General features: G+C 44.1%; 1 protein-coding gene across 1 annotated transcript in view; it reads left to right on the top strand.

Moving 5' to 3' along the window:
- Positions 1–16,852, top strand: part of LOC147710768 (taste receptor type 1 member 3-like) — a 199,569-nt gene extending 182,717 nt beyond the window's left edge. The window contains exons 5-6 of the mRNA XM_086920052.1: positions 7,697–7,817; positions 15,951–16,852. Coding sequence (XP_086776178.1) covers positions 7,697–7,817; positions 15,951–16,852 — 1,023 coding nt within the window. The remainder of the gene's footprint in view (positions 1–7,696; positions 7,818–15,950) is intronic.
- Positions 16,853–17,174: the final 322 nt, after the last annotated feature.

Here is a 17,174-nt window from a genome sequence, read left to right as displayed (position 1 = left end):
AAATGGATCCGCTTACTGTACACAGGTCCGACGGCTAGGGCACGCACGGGAAGACACACATCGGACAGTTATGAAGTCCATAGGGGCACCCGACAGGGCTGCCCACTGTCGCCACTACTGTTTGTGCTGACGCTGGAACCCCTGGCTATTGCGCTTTGCAATAGAGCTGTGGAGGAAGGCATACCGGTGGAAGGCACCAACCACATGGTCTCAATATATGCCGACGACATTTTGGTGTTTCTCCGGAACCTGCGAGGGGACCACTCGTCCCTGGCGACTATCTTCAGACGCTTTGAGATCATATCTGGACTGGCTATAAATCCGGGAAAGTCCCTAGGTTTCTTCTTCCGAGATGGCCAACAGCCCCCCCACATACAGTTCGGGGCCTATGAAATCCAAGTGGCGCCGACCACGTTTAAATATCTCGGAATACAGGTCTACTGGGACCCGGAGGCCCAGATTGACGGTAATATCCGTAAGGCCATTACTGGCCTACGAGGTAGCATAGGCTTCTGGACGTCCCTACCCCTATCGGTAATGGGACGAGTGGCGGTCTCGAAGATGGTCCTGCTCCCCCGCATACTGTATTATTTTGTAAACCTGCCGGTCATGCTCCCGCGTCAGATTTTCACCACACTAAATACATTACTGGTCAACCTCATATGGGGTTCGGGGAGAAGACGGATCAGCCTTAAAAAACTGCAACTGAACACCAGACGGGGCGGCCTGGGAGTGCCGGACCTACGAAGTTACTACTATGCCAGCCAGCTCCAATTGTTGACCCGATGGGTGGCGGGCAGGGACTTGCATGAGATCGCTTACACGACGGACAAATTAGCACGTGGAGAACTACACTCTCTCCCCTTTCGCCCAATGCTTGGATCCGCAGAGACTGCCACCCCCTCCTGCATGTGGCCCTGACTTGCTGGAAGAAAGCACTGTCATACTCGACTGGGACCTCTCCATACGCGGACAATATACCTCTACTGGGACTCCCGACACCACAGGGGACTCTAACACAGCGCAGACTACGTCCCTGGACGGAGACTGGGGTGGACAGGGTGGGAGACCTGTTCGGCGACGACACCATGCTGGACCACACCTCGTTTGTGCAAGCCACGGGAGCGCCTTCACGCTTATACCTATTACACGCCTCGGTGACGCACTACGTGCGACGGGCTTGGGCCCCACAACGTACGAAACCAGAACAACATGAATTAGTACACCTCTTGTATTATATGGGCACGGGGGGAGCTGTATGTTGGTATCAGGGAACATGTACCTTCGCCGATCACTACACTCAGGGAGACCTGGATTACAGACTAGGGTGAAAACATAACGGACGGGGAGTGGAAAATTATTCTAGGCCATCATAGAAGGGTATCTAGGAATGTTAAGTTTCAGTTCATACAGGCCATGATTCTCCATAGAGCTTACTTTACACCCCAGAGGCTACATAGGATGTTCCCTGCCACTGCACACTGCTGCCCGAGATGTCACCAAGATGAGGCACATATTCTCCACATGCTGTGGACATGCCCGAAGTTACATACTTACTGGTGAACGATCAAACACACGCTGCACTCCATAACAACACTCCGGATCCCTGAGGGAGCATTACCCTGCCTACTAGGGAACAGGAAACGGCCCAAGACATGCAAGGCACAATTGAAATTTATGGATCTGGCACTAGTGTTGGTGATCAGGGTGCTCACTATGAGATGGAAGTCTCCCAGGGCCCCGCAGATAGAAATGTGGCGAAGCGACTTGCTGAAATGGGGCAAAGCAGAATCCGCGGCACTGCGGGACGAGGAGAGCAAGGGCCTTCGCAAATATCCTATAGCACAGGAATGGGACTTAATGTTGATAGAACTGGAAGAGGCAGACCTGGACAGTTCAGGAGACCCGGTGGGGTGAACTCACATATGTAGCGGGAGGGGGCCGAGGCTCACGGGCACCAGTGCAACTCACAAGGGCTAGACCAGACCTAGAGCTTTTAACAAATTCCAGATAGACAGAGCCACCTTGGCCCGGGATGTGGAGTGTACAAGTGAGAACGACCAGGAGACAGGGGGTGGGCGGACGGGGAGGGGGGGACAGTTATGAAAGACATACATGATTATGGAGTTTACAGAGCATAAATGGGAAACATCCGGGGAATGTTATGACAAGCAACTCATAATTGAAATGTTCTGCTCCCAAAAATTAATGGTTAAGAAAATGGAAAAGACTGATGTGTGATATGATAAGAAAATGTACAGAAATGTATGCCATCCTGTAACAGTCACGAATAAAGAGTTTACAAAAAAAATCAGTTAGATGTGGAGTGCTCCATAGTGCACAGCCATAGACTGTGCTAAGTATCGGGGACTGGGTGGAGGGTGCCAAGCCCACACAGCCTTCTTGCAGTGATCCCATATTCCAGCTGGGACCACCGATGAAGAAGTTGTGTGACCATCGTGCCAAAACTGGTTAATGCCCGAGCCACAACTCCATATGCTAGGTGAAGCCCCTGTGGTGTGTGCGATTATACCTGAGGAATGTATGTTGCATCCAGAAGGTGCCGTAGCAACCCTGTATGCAGATCATCAAAGACTTAAGGCCATCGCCCAGGACTGAAGTGAGTCTGTGCCTGATGGGTGCTAGCCACACCGAAGGCACTGCCCTGACACACCCCAATGGGCCAGGAGGATGCTGAAGAGGACTCCTGTCAGGAGCCTGAGGATTGAATTCCCCCACCGGGAATAACTTTGAAGAACTTTGACGTACCACTTCGCTGTGTGCTGGACGTTGCTTCTATCGCTGGGAAGAACATCCATGGCATTCCGTAGAGTGAGAAGAGTTGGAGGGTCTGTGAGCCAAAAAACTGAGCCTATAAGGTCTTCATTAGAAAACCGCACTGTTGGATTGCACTGAACCAGACCAAGTGGTCATACGACACTAAATGTATGATAGATATCCTATCAGCCCACCCACTTGGCGGAGCCTCGTCATGTAGGACGTCTAGAACCAGGGTGGTGTGTCCAAGCCCAGATGAAATGGCCAGACAGCACGCAATTCTGATTCATACCATGGAAGTGTCCATGCCACTGGGCGGTGCTGGTAAAGTGCAGTGCAAACAAAAAAAGGTGAATAAGTGGTGTTAAAATGACGGTCGAGGCAAAAAAACTCTTTATTGATATTCACCAGGACGCCAGATTAAAAGAAGTGTAGAACAGTGTGAAAAAATCACTGTTTGCTTTGCTGTGTTGTTAAATAGGCCAACATGTTTCTGCCAACTGGTGAAACTGCACCGGCATTCTTCAGGGCCACATAAATAAGATGTTGCTACTGCAAAGGTACACTCTAATGATATGATATAAAGTGAAAAAGACAGACCAAAAATCCTAGTGGACTGTCAAACTAATGATGTGGTCACAGGGACCATCCTACCGTATCCCTTTGTACCAATTTTTTGGTACAAAGGGATACGGTAGGATGGTCCCTGTGACCACATCATTAGTTTGACAGTCCACTAGGATTTTTGGTCTGTCTTTTTCACTTTATATCATATCATTAGAGTGTACCTTTGCAGTAGCAACATCTTATTTATGTGGCCCTGAAGAATGCCGGTGCAGTTTCACCAGTTGGCAGAAACATGTTGGCCTATTTAACAACACAGCAAAGCAAACAGTGATTTTTTCACACTGTTCTACACTTCTTTTAATCTGGCGTCCTGGTGAATATCAATAAAGAGTTTTTTTGCCTCGACCGTCATTTTAACACCACTTATTCACCTTTTTTTGTTTGCACTGCACTTTACCAGCACCGCCCAGTGGCATGGACACTTCCATGGTATGAATCAGAATTGCGTGCTGTCTGGCCATTTCATCTGGGCTTGGACACACCACCCTGGTTCTAGACGTCCTACATGACGAGGCTCCGCCAAGTGGGTGGGCTGATAGGATATCTATCATACATTTAGTGTCGTATGACCACTTGGTCTGGTTCAGTGCAATCCAACAGTGCGGTTTTCTAATGAAGACCTTATAGGCTCAGTTTTTTGGCTCACAGACCCTCCAACTCTTCTTGTTCTTTGGTAGTTTCAATAGGGGTATTTGAGTTTGGATGGTGTATAAATATATTCCCCTTGACCCTCCCAAATTTGTTGTTTTTCATTCCGTAGAGTGAGCCTGTGCTCACCTGATACTGCTGTGTGTACCGCAAGCAACCTGAGTTCTCTAAGCAGGAATGGACCGCGCGCGAGCCCGCACTGAGGGCATCCACTGTAAAACTGAAAGTTATGTGCTGCAGGAGCAAGTAAGATTCGAAATAGGGCCTTTGGGGACTCTGGGATTCACTGCTATAGGTGATTTGACTGAAATCCTGAAGAGTCAAAAGGGAACTCTTGAGTCCGTCCTAGTTGTTTGTATACCCTGAATGGGGAAATAATGCTGAATACGTTACACAAAGGAAGGTGGGACAGAGATTCACCTGAGTTACAAATGAAATACTACTTTTCTTATAAAAACAAGTATTTGGCTGGCCATTGATTTATTGTTCATACTGTTTGCACTTTGAGTTATGATTGAAGTTCACTGACCTGTGTCTTAATCCCCCCAAGAGAGCCTTGACTGCTCGACCACATCTACAACTGAGACTCAAGTGCAGAAGGGGTTCATGGCCAAGCTGAGCAGGATCCGTAGTAGGTCAGGCCATGGGACATCAGGAGTAAAAGGGCTCAATCTCCACGGTTGGGCCCAGTAACTCCTGCTTGCCCCTTGGGACTCCAAAAGGGGTTCTGCCAAGGACTGCCCACCATGTTTTGAGATCCACACCTGTCAGGAGAGGGCCTCTCTGCCTTCTGTGCATCTGCATTTGTGCTGCACACACATGAGGCAGAGCAATATTCCAGGTGGGTGCCACGTTTACTTGGCCCCACTCTGAATACTTTTTTCCTGTAGTGAAGCGAATTCACATGGCAGGAGTTTACTTCACTGAAACAAAAAGTGTGATTGCCTTAACACAATGGGAGTTTTCTTCCTACACGTTTCCTGCATGAGTCTGCATCGTCTTGCATGGCAAACAAGGACAAATAGTGACGATTGTCTTGCGCAAATAGGGGGGCGGGTGTGGCGACCAAGACTAGTGGCCAAGATTCCATTAACATACAAATGTAAAGTTATTAGTCTGTTGCTACTTGGCTGTAGAACATTGGGGCTTAGATATTTGAAGACCATCCAAACTCGTGAAGCCACATTCTGAAACCATTGATTATCACTATGTCAAGGTACACAAGGGTTTGCAACTCCACTGGAACTTGCCTATTACATAACGCCAAGCAAGACAATACCAAATACGTAGATAGGTGACATTGGTAAGTTAAATTAGCGCCATGGAGTCTTAATTGAACCTCAGACTTGCATTTATTGGAGGCAGGCTGGTATACCCACTCTGAGCTATACGGCCTGGACACCATGCTTAAAAATATAACTAGAATGTTTTTATAAGTCTTTAATTGAGCATTGTGTGTCATTGACTTTTTTATGGCGCAAATACTACCACCACAGACAAACTGTAACTCTATGTTGAGTTTATACAATCGTGTTAAACTGTTAAACTAAAGGCAGAGTGTTCCAGGTCCTGGTGGCGAGGTAGGAGAAGGATCGTACTAACTGTTTCTCATATATCACTATTCCTCAGAGTCTTAAGATATTTACATCTTTTGCTCCAGCCTACTTTTAGGAACTCAAAAATTCATCACAGTAAATAAAAAATTGTGATAGGTGATGTCATGCGAGAATGAAAGTGTATGTATGAAATGGCACACTATTTTAAAATTATTACACAAAGAACCAAGGCAGAGATGCCAAATTGCGAATGCACATCCACACACTTCGTCCGTCGGAAAGTATCTTGCAATCTGTGGTACACTGTGGTGCTCTCCAGGCAGTGAGTCTCCCTCCACCTCCAGGAGACCAAAGAAACTCTCTGGAAGATAAGACCCCCGTCAAGATCGGCTTTTGGACTTCCTCTGTTTACTATAATGGTTACTGCCTACCATACAGAATTGGATTGATTTTTGGTATGCCTCAGCATTTGTGCAGGGTACAGTATTTTAAAATGTTTGATGTAATATTGCATTATTAAATATAGTATGAGAATGCACATTTCATAATGTAGAATATTTTTTTACAATATTTTAAAATGGATAATAATGCAATGGTCACATATTAACTCCCTCCCTGGTGCTGCAAACAACCGTTGGCCGACGCAGCCCTGCACCGCGACGGAATTGCTGCTGCGGTTAAGGTGTAAGAAGATGCATTAACCCCTTGCATGCAGGGCTCATTCCCCCGCTGTGCTGGGGGGAGGGGAGGCTTGCACAGCGCTCCGGTGCTCATGAAGAGCTCAGCTCGTCATGAGCTATGCTATGGATTCAAAGCTACCTAACTGACAGGAAATCTAAGGTCGAAACAGGAACTTTCATCTCAACCTGTGTAAATAATGACAAGGTTGTCCCCCAGGGGTCAATATTAAGCCCCACTCTGTTTAATGTGTATTTAACCCCTCTGGCCAAGGTGATTAAAGCTCACGGGTTCGATACAGTGTTGTACGCTGACGACACCCAGCTCTTAATCACCTTAGGACCAAACCCTACTGAAACAAAGTTCAGATTCCAACAATGCATGATTTCCATAAAAAACTGGATGTCAAACAACTACTTAATGCTAAACGCAGGGAAGACTGAAATAATGTTATTCGGCAACGCGAATAAACATTGGACAGATGAATGGTGGCCAACTGAACTAGGCCCCTGCCCGGCACCAAAGAACTCAGTAAGGAACCTGGGAGTTACCATGGATGATAAACTATCCATGGCCCCACAGATAAATAAGATAGTCCACACCAGTGTAGGAATAATGCGTAGCCTTAGAAAAGTTTTTAAATGGATACCCCAGTCATCCCGCAAACCTCTAGTGCAGTGCCTAATTGTGAGCCGACTTGATTACGGAAAAGCACTATTAGCTGACATCAATGAGAGCTCCCTGACCAAACTCCAGACTCTCCAAAACACTGCAGCCAGACTAGTTCTGGACCTCCCGCCCCGCACTCCCTCGGCCCCTTGTCTGAAGCAGCTACACTGGCTCCCCATAAGGAAACGTAATAAATTCAAAATCTGCTGCTTGGTCCATAAATCTATAAACGGCCAGGGACCAAAATATTTGGAAAAAAAACTCAAAAAATATGGCCCAACCAGAACCCTCCGATCCTCGGACAAACATCTGCTAACAGTTCCAAAAGTTCGAACGGTCAAAAACGGGGACAGATGTTTTTCAAAAATCAGCCCAGCAACATGGAACACCTTACCTCTATCTATCAGGGACAAATGAGCCACGGTGGTCGTGTGCTCATGACGAGCTGAGCTCGTCATGACCACACCCGTTTGTGTAGAACGTTCGCACAGCAGGGGAATTAGCCCAGCGTGCGAGCGTTCCAACGGTCATGATGAACTCAGCTCGTCATGAGCACACGAGCACCGTGGCTCGTCATGAGCGTTCAAGGGGTTAAAAAAATATTGTACTGTTATTTTAAATAGTGTAAGTGCTTTGTATCGCTAATTTTGTGGCATGTATATAACCTCTTAGAAACTTTGACACTTTACTGCTTGCTGTGCACTATAGATCAAACCTGATTTCTTATTTCCCTACTGCAGGTTCGATTATCCAAGTGCTCAAGCAGGTGCGAGCCTGGCCAGATGAAGAGGGTGAAGGGATACCATTCATGTTGCTTTGACTGTGATGACTGCTCAGAGGGAACATACCATACCCCAGATGGTGAGCAGCTGAAAATACCCTGAAAAATGTCATGAAATATTTATTGTGACCACGCATGTCATACGTTTATGCGGGGTCCTGGTCAAGAAACTAAAGAGGGGTCCTCATAGGATGAGTACTTGTTTCAAAGACTAAAAAAAATCCTGCATAGAAAGAGAAATGCAGCAGATCCAGACTTTGATGCCATCAATTGGTATTACCTGCCTTGTCATTAAAAACTGGGGCAGCTTTACTTTAAAATCTATAAATAAATATTGTGACGTGCCCTTGAGGCCTGAAAAACCATGGGGCCTGGGGAATATGGCACTTCAGTCCCCTGCTCCCTTCTCACAGGCCTCACTGTTTTATGTCCAAATGCTTTCTTATGTTCCACTGTATGGTCACTTGCAGGCTTGGCCGTCGAGTAATACCGACAAGGATGCATGAACGGATGGCACCCGGTGGTAGGATATCAATACCTGATATATGGCCATCCAACACTCTAGTAGGCACAGCACATCTAGCCACTAATGCATGGGGCAGCTCTTGTTAATTCCCTTCCACCAGGTGCTCAGGCTGACAGCATCTCTGAGTTCACATTTCAGCAGGCTTAGGCAGCGATAAATGTATGCCAGTTGTTGCAGGGCGTGGGCACCTGTTATTTATTTTTGGGTGCCAGGATTTATTTCTCATCAGTAAACTGAGAACAATATATAGAGAGACAGAAATATTACGTGAAGAAGGAAGACAAAGATAAAAAACTGTGACATAAGGAGAATGCAAAGGCGAAAGACAACTTTCTGGAGTGAAATGAAGATATATGAAGTTTAGGATGGTCGAAGAAAGAGGCATGAAAAAGAACTAAAAATAGGCCGCCATGATGTTAGACAACCCTATCATTCAACAAGACTAGCAGCAAGCTCTCAAGAAACCTTTAGGGCCTGTATTTTTAGAAAAGCAGCCATGCGTAAAGGAACACAATATTCATCCCCAGTGGTGCAGTAGTATAAGGGTCAACTTTCCCCCAGGACCCCAAGTCAGTAGTACCCCTCTATATAGCTAGGCACTGGCAGCCACTTTGAACCAACCCATTAAGGAAGATTGAGGGTCCTGTGACAATGAAAGCAAGTCTGAATAACATTGTCGTTAAAACCACACTTTTATTTGAGGAGATAGCACATTTATCTTTCAGCATGCATCCTGTGGGAGGTGGGAGTCACACATATTTTATATGGCTGTTCCAAATGTATTTAATCTACTTTATACTGTGGATCTCTCAAAAATATTTACCAACCCGGAAAGTGTGTACAAGCAGACTAACGTACAGAATTCTGGACAACTGGCCAGTAGTGTTGGGGAAATGTAATTGGCTTGCATTGCACTGAGGTTGGGCAGAGAGCGGACAGATCGATGAATTTCATAAGATACATTTGTAGTCCCCCTATCAAATCATGCCCTACTAGTGAATAATAGGGAGGAAAGCTCAGTAGCACAAAGAAAATCAGCGATGCTGGTATGTGCCTGCCTTTTGTCTACATGCTCGGATATCAAGTTATGATAGAATGGCCTCCATAAGATAGGGCATGGTTTAGGGTGTCACTACTGTCTTACAATAAATGACAAAAAAATCCTGAAAGATACCTTTTTCTTATCCTACAAGGAGAGATGACCCTCCTTGTACAGCTCCTGGGTTAATCGAGTTTAGGAATTTCTGCAATAAGTTGTTGTAACTTGTAGAACTAGAAATACGTGTGTTCGGCTGCTCTCTCGCTCTCCCTCTATAGCTTTGCCTTGAAAGCTGCAGTGCAAAGACTACCGGCTTGATGTAAATACTCTGAGTCACGCAGTTGTGTCTCTCTGGGTCTTGAGACTATAGACTAATGGAGAGTTCTTGTCAGTGGCTTCGGAGACCTTGGAACTCTAAACAGGCTATCTGGAACCCAAGACACATAAGAATGTGGATGTGTGTGATCCTCTAGAAATGGAACAGACTAGATAGGTCAGATACGATAGGTTGGGTGAATGAAACAATGACTAAAATAGAAAAGATTAGACACATGTGCAAAGGAGCAGAAGAAAGGGGATGAAAGAGCCTACATGTTTGTAATCTCTGGTAGTCTCTTGGTACAGATGCAATAGGAAGTCCCCTTCCTGAAGCTCCAGGCTTGCTAGGGCACCACTGAAAGAAATGGCATACTAACAAGGAAGTGTGAACTGAAGAACTAGCTTCCCAAAATACTCAGTAGAAGATTAATCTTTATGTGGATCAAGAATTGAAGACAACCTTGAAACATAATCACAAATTTCTTGAAACTCTTATTCAGGGTGTTCTTGCAGCATAACTGGTGGATGTACTGATGGAAGCTGATGATAAGGCTCTGGAACATATAGCTGCAGTTGGGATGAATGACAAGCAGAATGAATGTTCCAATTGTGAGGCAGCTTCAACTAAAAGGCCACAGGATTGATGTCATGAGTTATAATAAAGCGGCACAAAAAATTGTGGCTGAAAGTTAACTGGCAGTGAGCTAAAGGACATTTTTGATAAAGATCTTTAAATTTTTTTGAATCCATATATTCTGGAGCAATCTTAATTTTTTCTAAAAGACACTGAACAATTCATCCACACATTAAGGGGCCAATTACGATGTCGGTTGGAAAGCATTCCGACCGGCTTTGTTTCAGAATGCTTTCTGACCGACTCGGGTTCAGGGAGTCTCACCGACCGATTACGATGTGTCTGAACACTGTTCATTGACTTCAATGGGAGCCTGTGTTTCCCGACCGTAAGCATAGGCTCACATTGATAAAAAGTGTTATCCCGGAAAACCTTGCACCCCATGGTGCCTGCCACACTGTGCATGGTTTTAAAGAGGGGACCAATGGGTGCCCCCATGGGGCCCAATCGGAGCCCTGTGGGTGAAGGGGGGCCCTCTATGGGCCCCCAAAGTCAGTCTCCAACAGCCTTTACGTGTCAGACGGACAGAATGGGAAAGGCTGTTGGAATCCGACATCGTAATTGGTCGGTTGGAAACGCAGCCCATAGAGTTCTACAAATTGGCTATGACAGACTCAGACTCTTTGAATGCCAGTCAGAACCGATTCGGAATGACCGACCGAGTACCTTGTATCGTAATCGGTTGGTCGGAAATGTTACAGAGTTGGTCAGAAACACGGGGTCAAACATCGATTCCGTTGAACCAAATGCCATTTGAAGCCGTTCTGAACGACATCATAATCGGCCCCAAAGAGGGAACTACAAGCGCACTGTAAGTGATGACTTCAGATGACAATGAGATAGAGCATCGGTCAAAACATTTTTTGAACTAGAAACTTCATTTGTACTACAATTATACTATGCAAAGAAAAATGGCCTTTCAGCTTGATACCCAATCTTGCATTGAAGAATTTGCAAACAAAGTACGTTCTCATGATCAGTTAATATTTAAAATGGCTCTCTAGTTCCCATCTAAAGATGTCTCAATTCCGTTCTTGGCTTCATGGCTACAAGTTCTCTTCAAGAACTGAGTAGTTCCATTCAGACTGTCAAAACATGACATAAATAAAAGACAGGATGTTCTTGTCCTCCATCCATTTTCTTGCTCTTATGACAAAAGTTCAGTAACTATCCTTTTAAAATTATCAGCTTTACAAAAAACATCTTCGATGTATCTGACTGGCAAAAGATTATTTCTGCTCTTTCGGCTAGATTGTTCCTGCCTCTCTTCATATATTGCTTTTGCAAAATATGGGAGATGTGACTGGTTATCAATTAGAAGTTCTCAATAAATTGACAATCCACTGAAAGTTTATCTTTACAATTCACAAGCGAAGGCCAATCTGTAACAGGCTGAAACCTTTTTCGGTTCAATGAAAGGCCAGAAACATTCGAATGAAATCAGATATCACCTTTTTTCCTTCTCAAACTCACACTTCTTGGATTTGCCAGACAAATGATGCTGGTAAAGTCTAGATAACAAAAACGCACGTGTTGTTTATGCTCTGGAAGAGTCTTTCAAAATGAAATAATAGCATACAAATAGAGCAATACAAGCTGATTTAAGACATCAGAAAATATTAAATCCATAAAACGCAGAAAAATAGCAGAAGCATTGCACTATATTCAGCATGCCTGATTTGGGTGTAGAAAACAGTTTTTCACTCACCTTTCTGTATTTGCAAAATATGACAATCACCTCATAAGTCAAGTCTAATTACACATGTGGTTCATGGATTGATTTCAAGATCTCTTTATTAGGAAAAAATGACATCTTCCTTGATTGCAACTTGATTTAAATCTCTATAATCAATACAAGATTTAAAATAATGATTTTCTTTTGGTGTGAGAAAAAAGTGCCCCAACAGATTATAAGGATGGTAAGATGAAACCATTTTTAAAAGTTCTCCTGCAAAGTTTCCTTCACTAGATCACATTCTTTCTCAGTTAAGAAATACAGATGTCCAAAAAAGAACAAAAGGTATGGCACAGTCATATTTCCTATGAGGGTAAAGTAAACAGACTTAGGCTTTGAAAAAAAGCATGTCAATGATAATATTTCAATTTGATCTCTAATGAGACTTGAAATAGACAGGACATCTCGCGTATTTGGCCTAAAATTAATGGTGAGCTGAACAGCAGTTAAAAACATTTCAGAATTGATATTAATTGCCTTAGGAATATTAGTCTTAGTGGTCCAATCTTGATTCGCGAGCATTCCACAGAAACCACTATCCAACAATGCAAAGGTATTACCAACTTTTCTTTATTCTGGTCCCATAGAAGTCGGTATAAGTAACAAATCATTATCTGTATTGATAATAGAAGATCCAATATATGGAAGCCAACTCACACCTGTATTATTTTCTTTCACAGGTGGTGATTGGATTCTTTCAACATTCTTCTGGCATGATAGATAGATAGATAGACAGACAGGCAGGCAGGCAGGCAGGCAGGCAGGCAGGCAGACAGACAGACAGACAGACAGACAGACAGACAGACAGACAGACAGACAGACATGCTGGCAGGCAGTCAGGCAGGCAGGCATTTTGCAGGAGCGGCCCATGCAGGTAAGAGTGGTGGGGGGGATTCCACAGGAGACGCAGATGGAAAATTGAATAAATAATTAATTTTCCCCCATCGTCTGTTGAATACCCCACCCCATCGCCCCACCATTCTTACCTGCACGGGCTGTTCCTGGCATTTTGGGAAAAGGCAGTTTATAAAGCGTTTCCCCACCCTTTTCCTGAAACTCATTGAGTTGACTTGGCACATGAAGAATCCCAAGTGTGAGATCCTTTACTCAACACTGAACTCTGCAATTCTGCAGTGGCGCATCTCACTCAACCATGTGTGCAATCCGTGAACTCCCACCCAGGTGAATGTGAGTGTAGAAACAGAGCGCGGTCTAGATGGTGAGGAGAGGACTCTTAACCATGTGCTGAATGCGCATCCAGCAATATGCTGCCTGAAATTTGGCGTCTAGCAATATGCTACCTGACTTTGCAAAGAAAGCACTGTGGGGCATATTTCGAAGGGGATATCGCCACTAGAAAGTCACTTTTAGTGATGTTCTGGTGGCGATAGTCCCTTCTCTTTATTTACAAAGTGGCACTAAGCCACTTAATGTGGCTCAATGCCTCCTTGTATATAAGGCCCCTTTTCAGGCTTCAGTTAGCGTGAAAGGGACGGGCAATGGGTGTAGCAGTGGCCATTCCACTGCAACAACCATAGCTTTTTGACGCTGCCCCATATTTACAAGGATTTGGCAGTGCCGAAAACTAAGGCCAGGTAAAACCTGGTCTTAGGATGGCAATAAGAGGAGAAAATATTAATTTCTCCTCGTATTTTGCTCTTTCCATGGTGCTCCATTCTGCAGCACATATAGAAGCAGCAAATTGCCTTCAAAGATTGTTTATGTACAGGAAGGTGTCCCTTCCTGCACATTAACAGTAGCCCCTGCAGCGCAGGCACGCTTGCAACATGGTTCAAGGGTGCCTGTGCTGGCGCTAGGTAGCTGTTTTAGCACTAGGGGAAACGTAGGTGTGGGCCATTTTTTTGTAAGACTGTGCCTCCTTGCGTTTAAAAAATGTCAGAGCGCGGTATTACCAATTTTTGCGTAACACCACGCCCTGGCGTTTTATTGTAAATATCTCCCAGAATTAATTTAAATGCTTGTAATCTGTTTTTTTTATTGTGCAGAATTAACAGTTACAATACATATCCTTAACCATACCAACAGTTATAATTGATGTAAATGAATAAAATACGATCTATCCTCTTAACTTATATATAAGATCCCTTCCCCTCATTTCTCATCTCCTATAGATTTTTTCCTCACCTACCTAACAAAGAGGGTACGATGTACAAAATAAGCAGTAAAGTGCTATGCAGAATCATTGTACCATAACCCCTAACATTATAGCTACATGATGAAATAAAGTGCAGTGCATAATAACATTTTACCATAATCAAATAGCTAAGTACCGCCTTTCCCAAAGAGGAGGAGCTAGTTCCTATATCCATAGCATACAGTGCAGTGGATAATAACATTTCGGCTGGAAGACTTGAGCTAGGTCACTCAACTCTTGGCATTAAATATTAATCTAAAGTGTTGGGTCTGCTACTTCCCATTTTTTAGTACAAAAATGTCCAAACTGCTAAATATTTCCTAGTGGCCCCTACCCTATTTGCATGAGTTTCCTCAAAATATTTTAGTACGATGCATTTTGCTATACCAATCAAGTAGGGTTGGGATTTTCGTTGTCTTCCAATTCTGAAGGATCAGGGAGCGGGCCACCAAAGCAGAGATTGCAAAAATGATCTCTCACTTCTAGGGATTGGAGTATTCGATCTTTGTTTTATAAACCCAAATAATGCTACCTCTGGTTCTGGTTTAAGTTTTCTTTGTAAATTTTCATTAACAGCAGAGAATACTTCCTCCCAAAACTGGGGTAAAGACAGACAAGTAAAAAAGATATGAAGCCAGCCCCCCAGCCCTGACTGTTGACAACGAAAACACTTATCTTCTAGTTTGGGATACATTTTATGTAGGGTAGCAGGTGTATAGTAGGACATCCAACAGGATAAAAAAGCCATTCTTTTCAAATTAGCAGCTCTTAATAGTTTGTGGCCCTGTAATGAGATCTCTTGCCACTCCAGTTCTGAGAACGTACATTGAGTTTCTTGCAAAACTTTATCTAGAAACCTTGTTACTACAGGATTTCCCCGCTGGTCCCGCAATAATCTATACCAGTTCCCAACACCCCTTAATTTAACTCAAAAAAGAGCTGGCAATAGAGAGGCCGAGGCTTGTAATCTCTGGTAATCTCTCGCACAGATGTAACACTATGGTGGGAAAAATGTGCATCCCAGCAAAACAGTTCCTGGAGAAAATGTAGGAGATATACTGATACTTGTTGTTTTCTATGATAGCATTCTTTCTCTTCTGAAATATGTTATTTTGCACAAGAAGCAGTTTGTGATTATCTAAGTGTAAACCTAATGACAGGTGCAGCATAGGAAAACAGAATAATGTCTTCATGTGCACTAATTCTGGTTTTCACAATAAGTATTCCATTCCCAAACTTACATTTCTTGCACCCACAAAAAAATATATAAATGTGAATCTGGTCACTCTTACCAGAGGTCACTAGACTTTTCTCTGCTCAGTTAGGTAACAAGATGGCTCCTCTAGGTGAACTGTACTCAAAAAAGCATAAACCACTGCCACCCAAAAAGACCTACAGTGATGGTGTTGTGGAGGGTCAACCCCGTAAAGCATATGGAATGAGGAAATACTTTTGGGGCTCCCACCCATGCAAAACCAAGAGATGGAGTTTTGTTCTGTGTGTTTATTGCATTTGGACCATCCTTAACAGAATCAAAAAGCCAAAGACCAAAAGCAACAAACTTCACATAAATAAAACCGAAATATTGAGATGAGATAGCAGTGAATATTTTGTCATCAATTTCCTTTATCAGTCCTTAGCACGTCTTGCACCTAAACCCATTGTTGAACAGAGGCCAAGTGTGATCTGTCCTGTGTCCTCCAGGTGTGCAATGTTTCTGACAGATGGGCCTACTGTAGGGTAGAACCTACATCATTAAGTTCACTATATGCCTCGCCAATTAATCTTTTTAATGTTATCTTCCAGATGACCTCCAGTGTACCCAGTGCCCCGAGGGCGAATGGTCCAGCAAGCGAAGTACCCAGTGCACTCAGCCAACATTTCTGTACCTGCAGTGGAGCGACACATCTGTCATCATCCTCCTCATCTTTAATGCTGCCCTCTTCATTCTGATTGCAGCTGTGGCCTTCCTCTTCTTCAGACACCGCCACACGCCTGTTGTCCAGGCATCTGGGGGCAACATGAGCTTTCTGGCACTCTTTGGCCTTTCCGTCGCCTGCTGTAACCCCTTTGTATTTGTCGGTTGGCCGACTGATACAATGTGCCGTATACAACAGCCCTTTCTGTCCATCTGCTTTACTGCCGTCTTGTCTACTTTTCTATTGAAGTCTCTCCAGATTGCACTTGCTGTGGATTTCAAAACTGCACCCAGGATTGCTTTTCACTGGCTAAAAACTAAACGGAAATGGACTGTGTTGACTGTGATCATCTCAGTGGAAGGCATTTTCTGTGTGTGGCACATGTGCAACACCACTCCCTTGTCTTTAGCCAACAAAGAAGTCAACTTTCTGTCCAAACATCTGGAATGTGGTATCAAGCCATTCGAAAGCTGGGCTTTGATGTTTGGGTACAATACCCTGCTTGCCCTCTTTTCTTTCATGTGCAGTTGTATGTCTCAGAAACCCCCCAAGCAGTACAACCTTGCCCGGGACATCACATTCTCCATGCTGGGTTATCTCATTCTCTGGATTCTGTTCATTCCAACTTATGTCAAAGTACCACCAGAAATAAATAACCTCCTTCAGTTCACCACCACACTGATCAGCACTCTGTGGATAGTTGGATGTTACTTTCTACCAAAATGTTACATCCTGCTTTTTAGATCTGCTCTTGAAATGAGAGAGTATTTCACAATTTATTTAAAGTAACGCCCAATTCCAGCCATGTAAAGTACTTCGAGGATTTGAATTAGATACTATCAGAAAAGGAATAATTGCAGCTACAGTTAATCCATTCCCATCCCTTCAGAATCCCTCTGCACCAATTTAATACATTTTTGTTCGTGAAAGGTATTGACACAAAACTAAACACCAAGGTTCAACTGGTGAATATGCCCCTTCTGACATACAGCATACAATAGCCTCCAAGGCATCAGCCTTAAAAATTTCTCATTAGCACCCTCGTTTCTCTGGTGTCACCCTCTGTGCCTGCTTTACCAGAGAAGATTCCACCTTTCTTGCACGTCCATTG

The sequence above is a fragment of the Lissotriton vulgaris genome, chromosome 5 (genome assembly GCF_964263255.1).
Source record: "Lissotriton vulgaris chromosome 5, aLisVul1.2, whole genome shotgun sequence".
Taxonomy (NCBI): Eukaryota; Metazoa; Chordata; class Amphibia; order Caudata; family Salamandridae; genus Lissotriton; species Lissotriton vulgaris.
The sequence above is the reverse complement of the archived record's forward strand: the minus strand, read 5'-3'. Positions and strand labels throughout refer to the sequence as shown.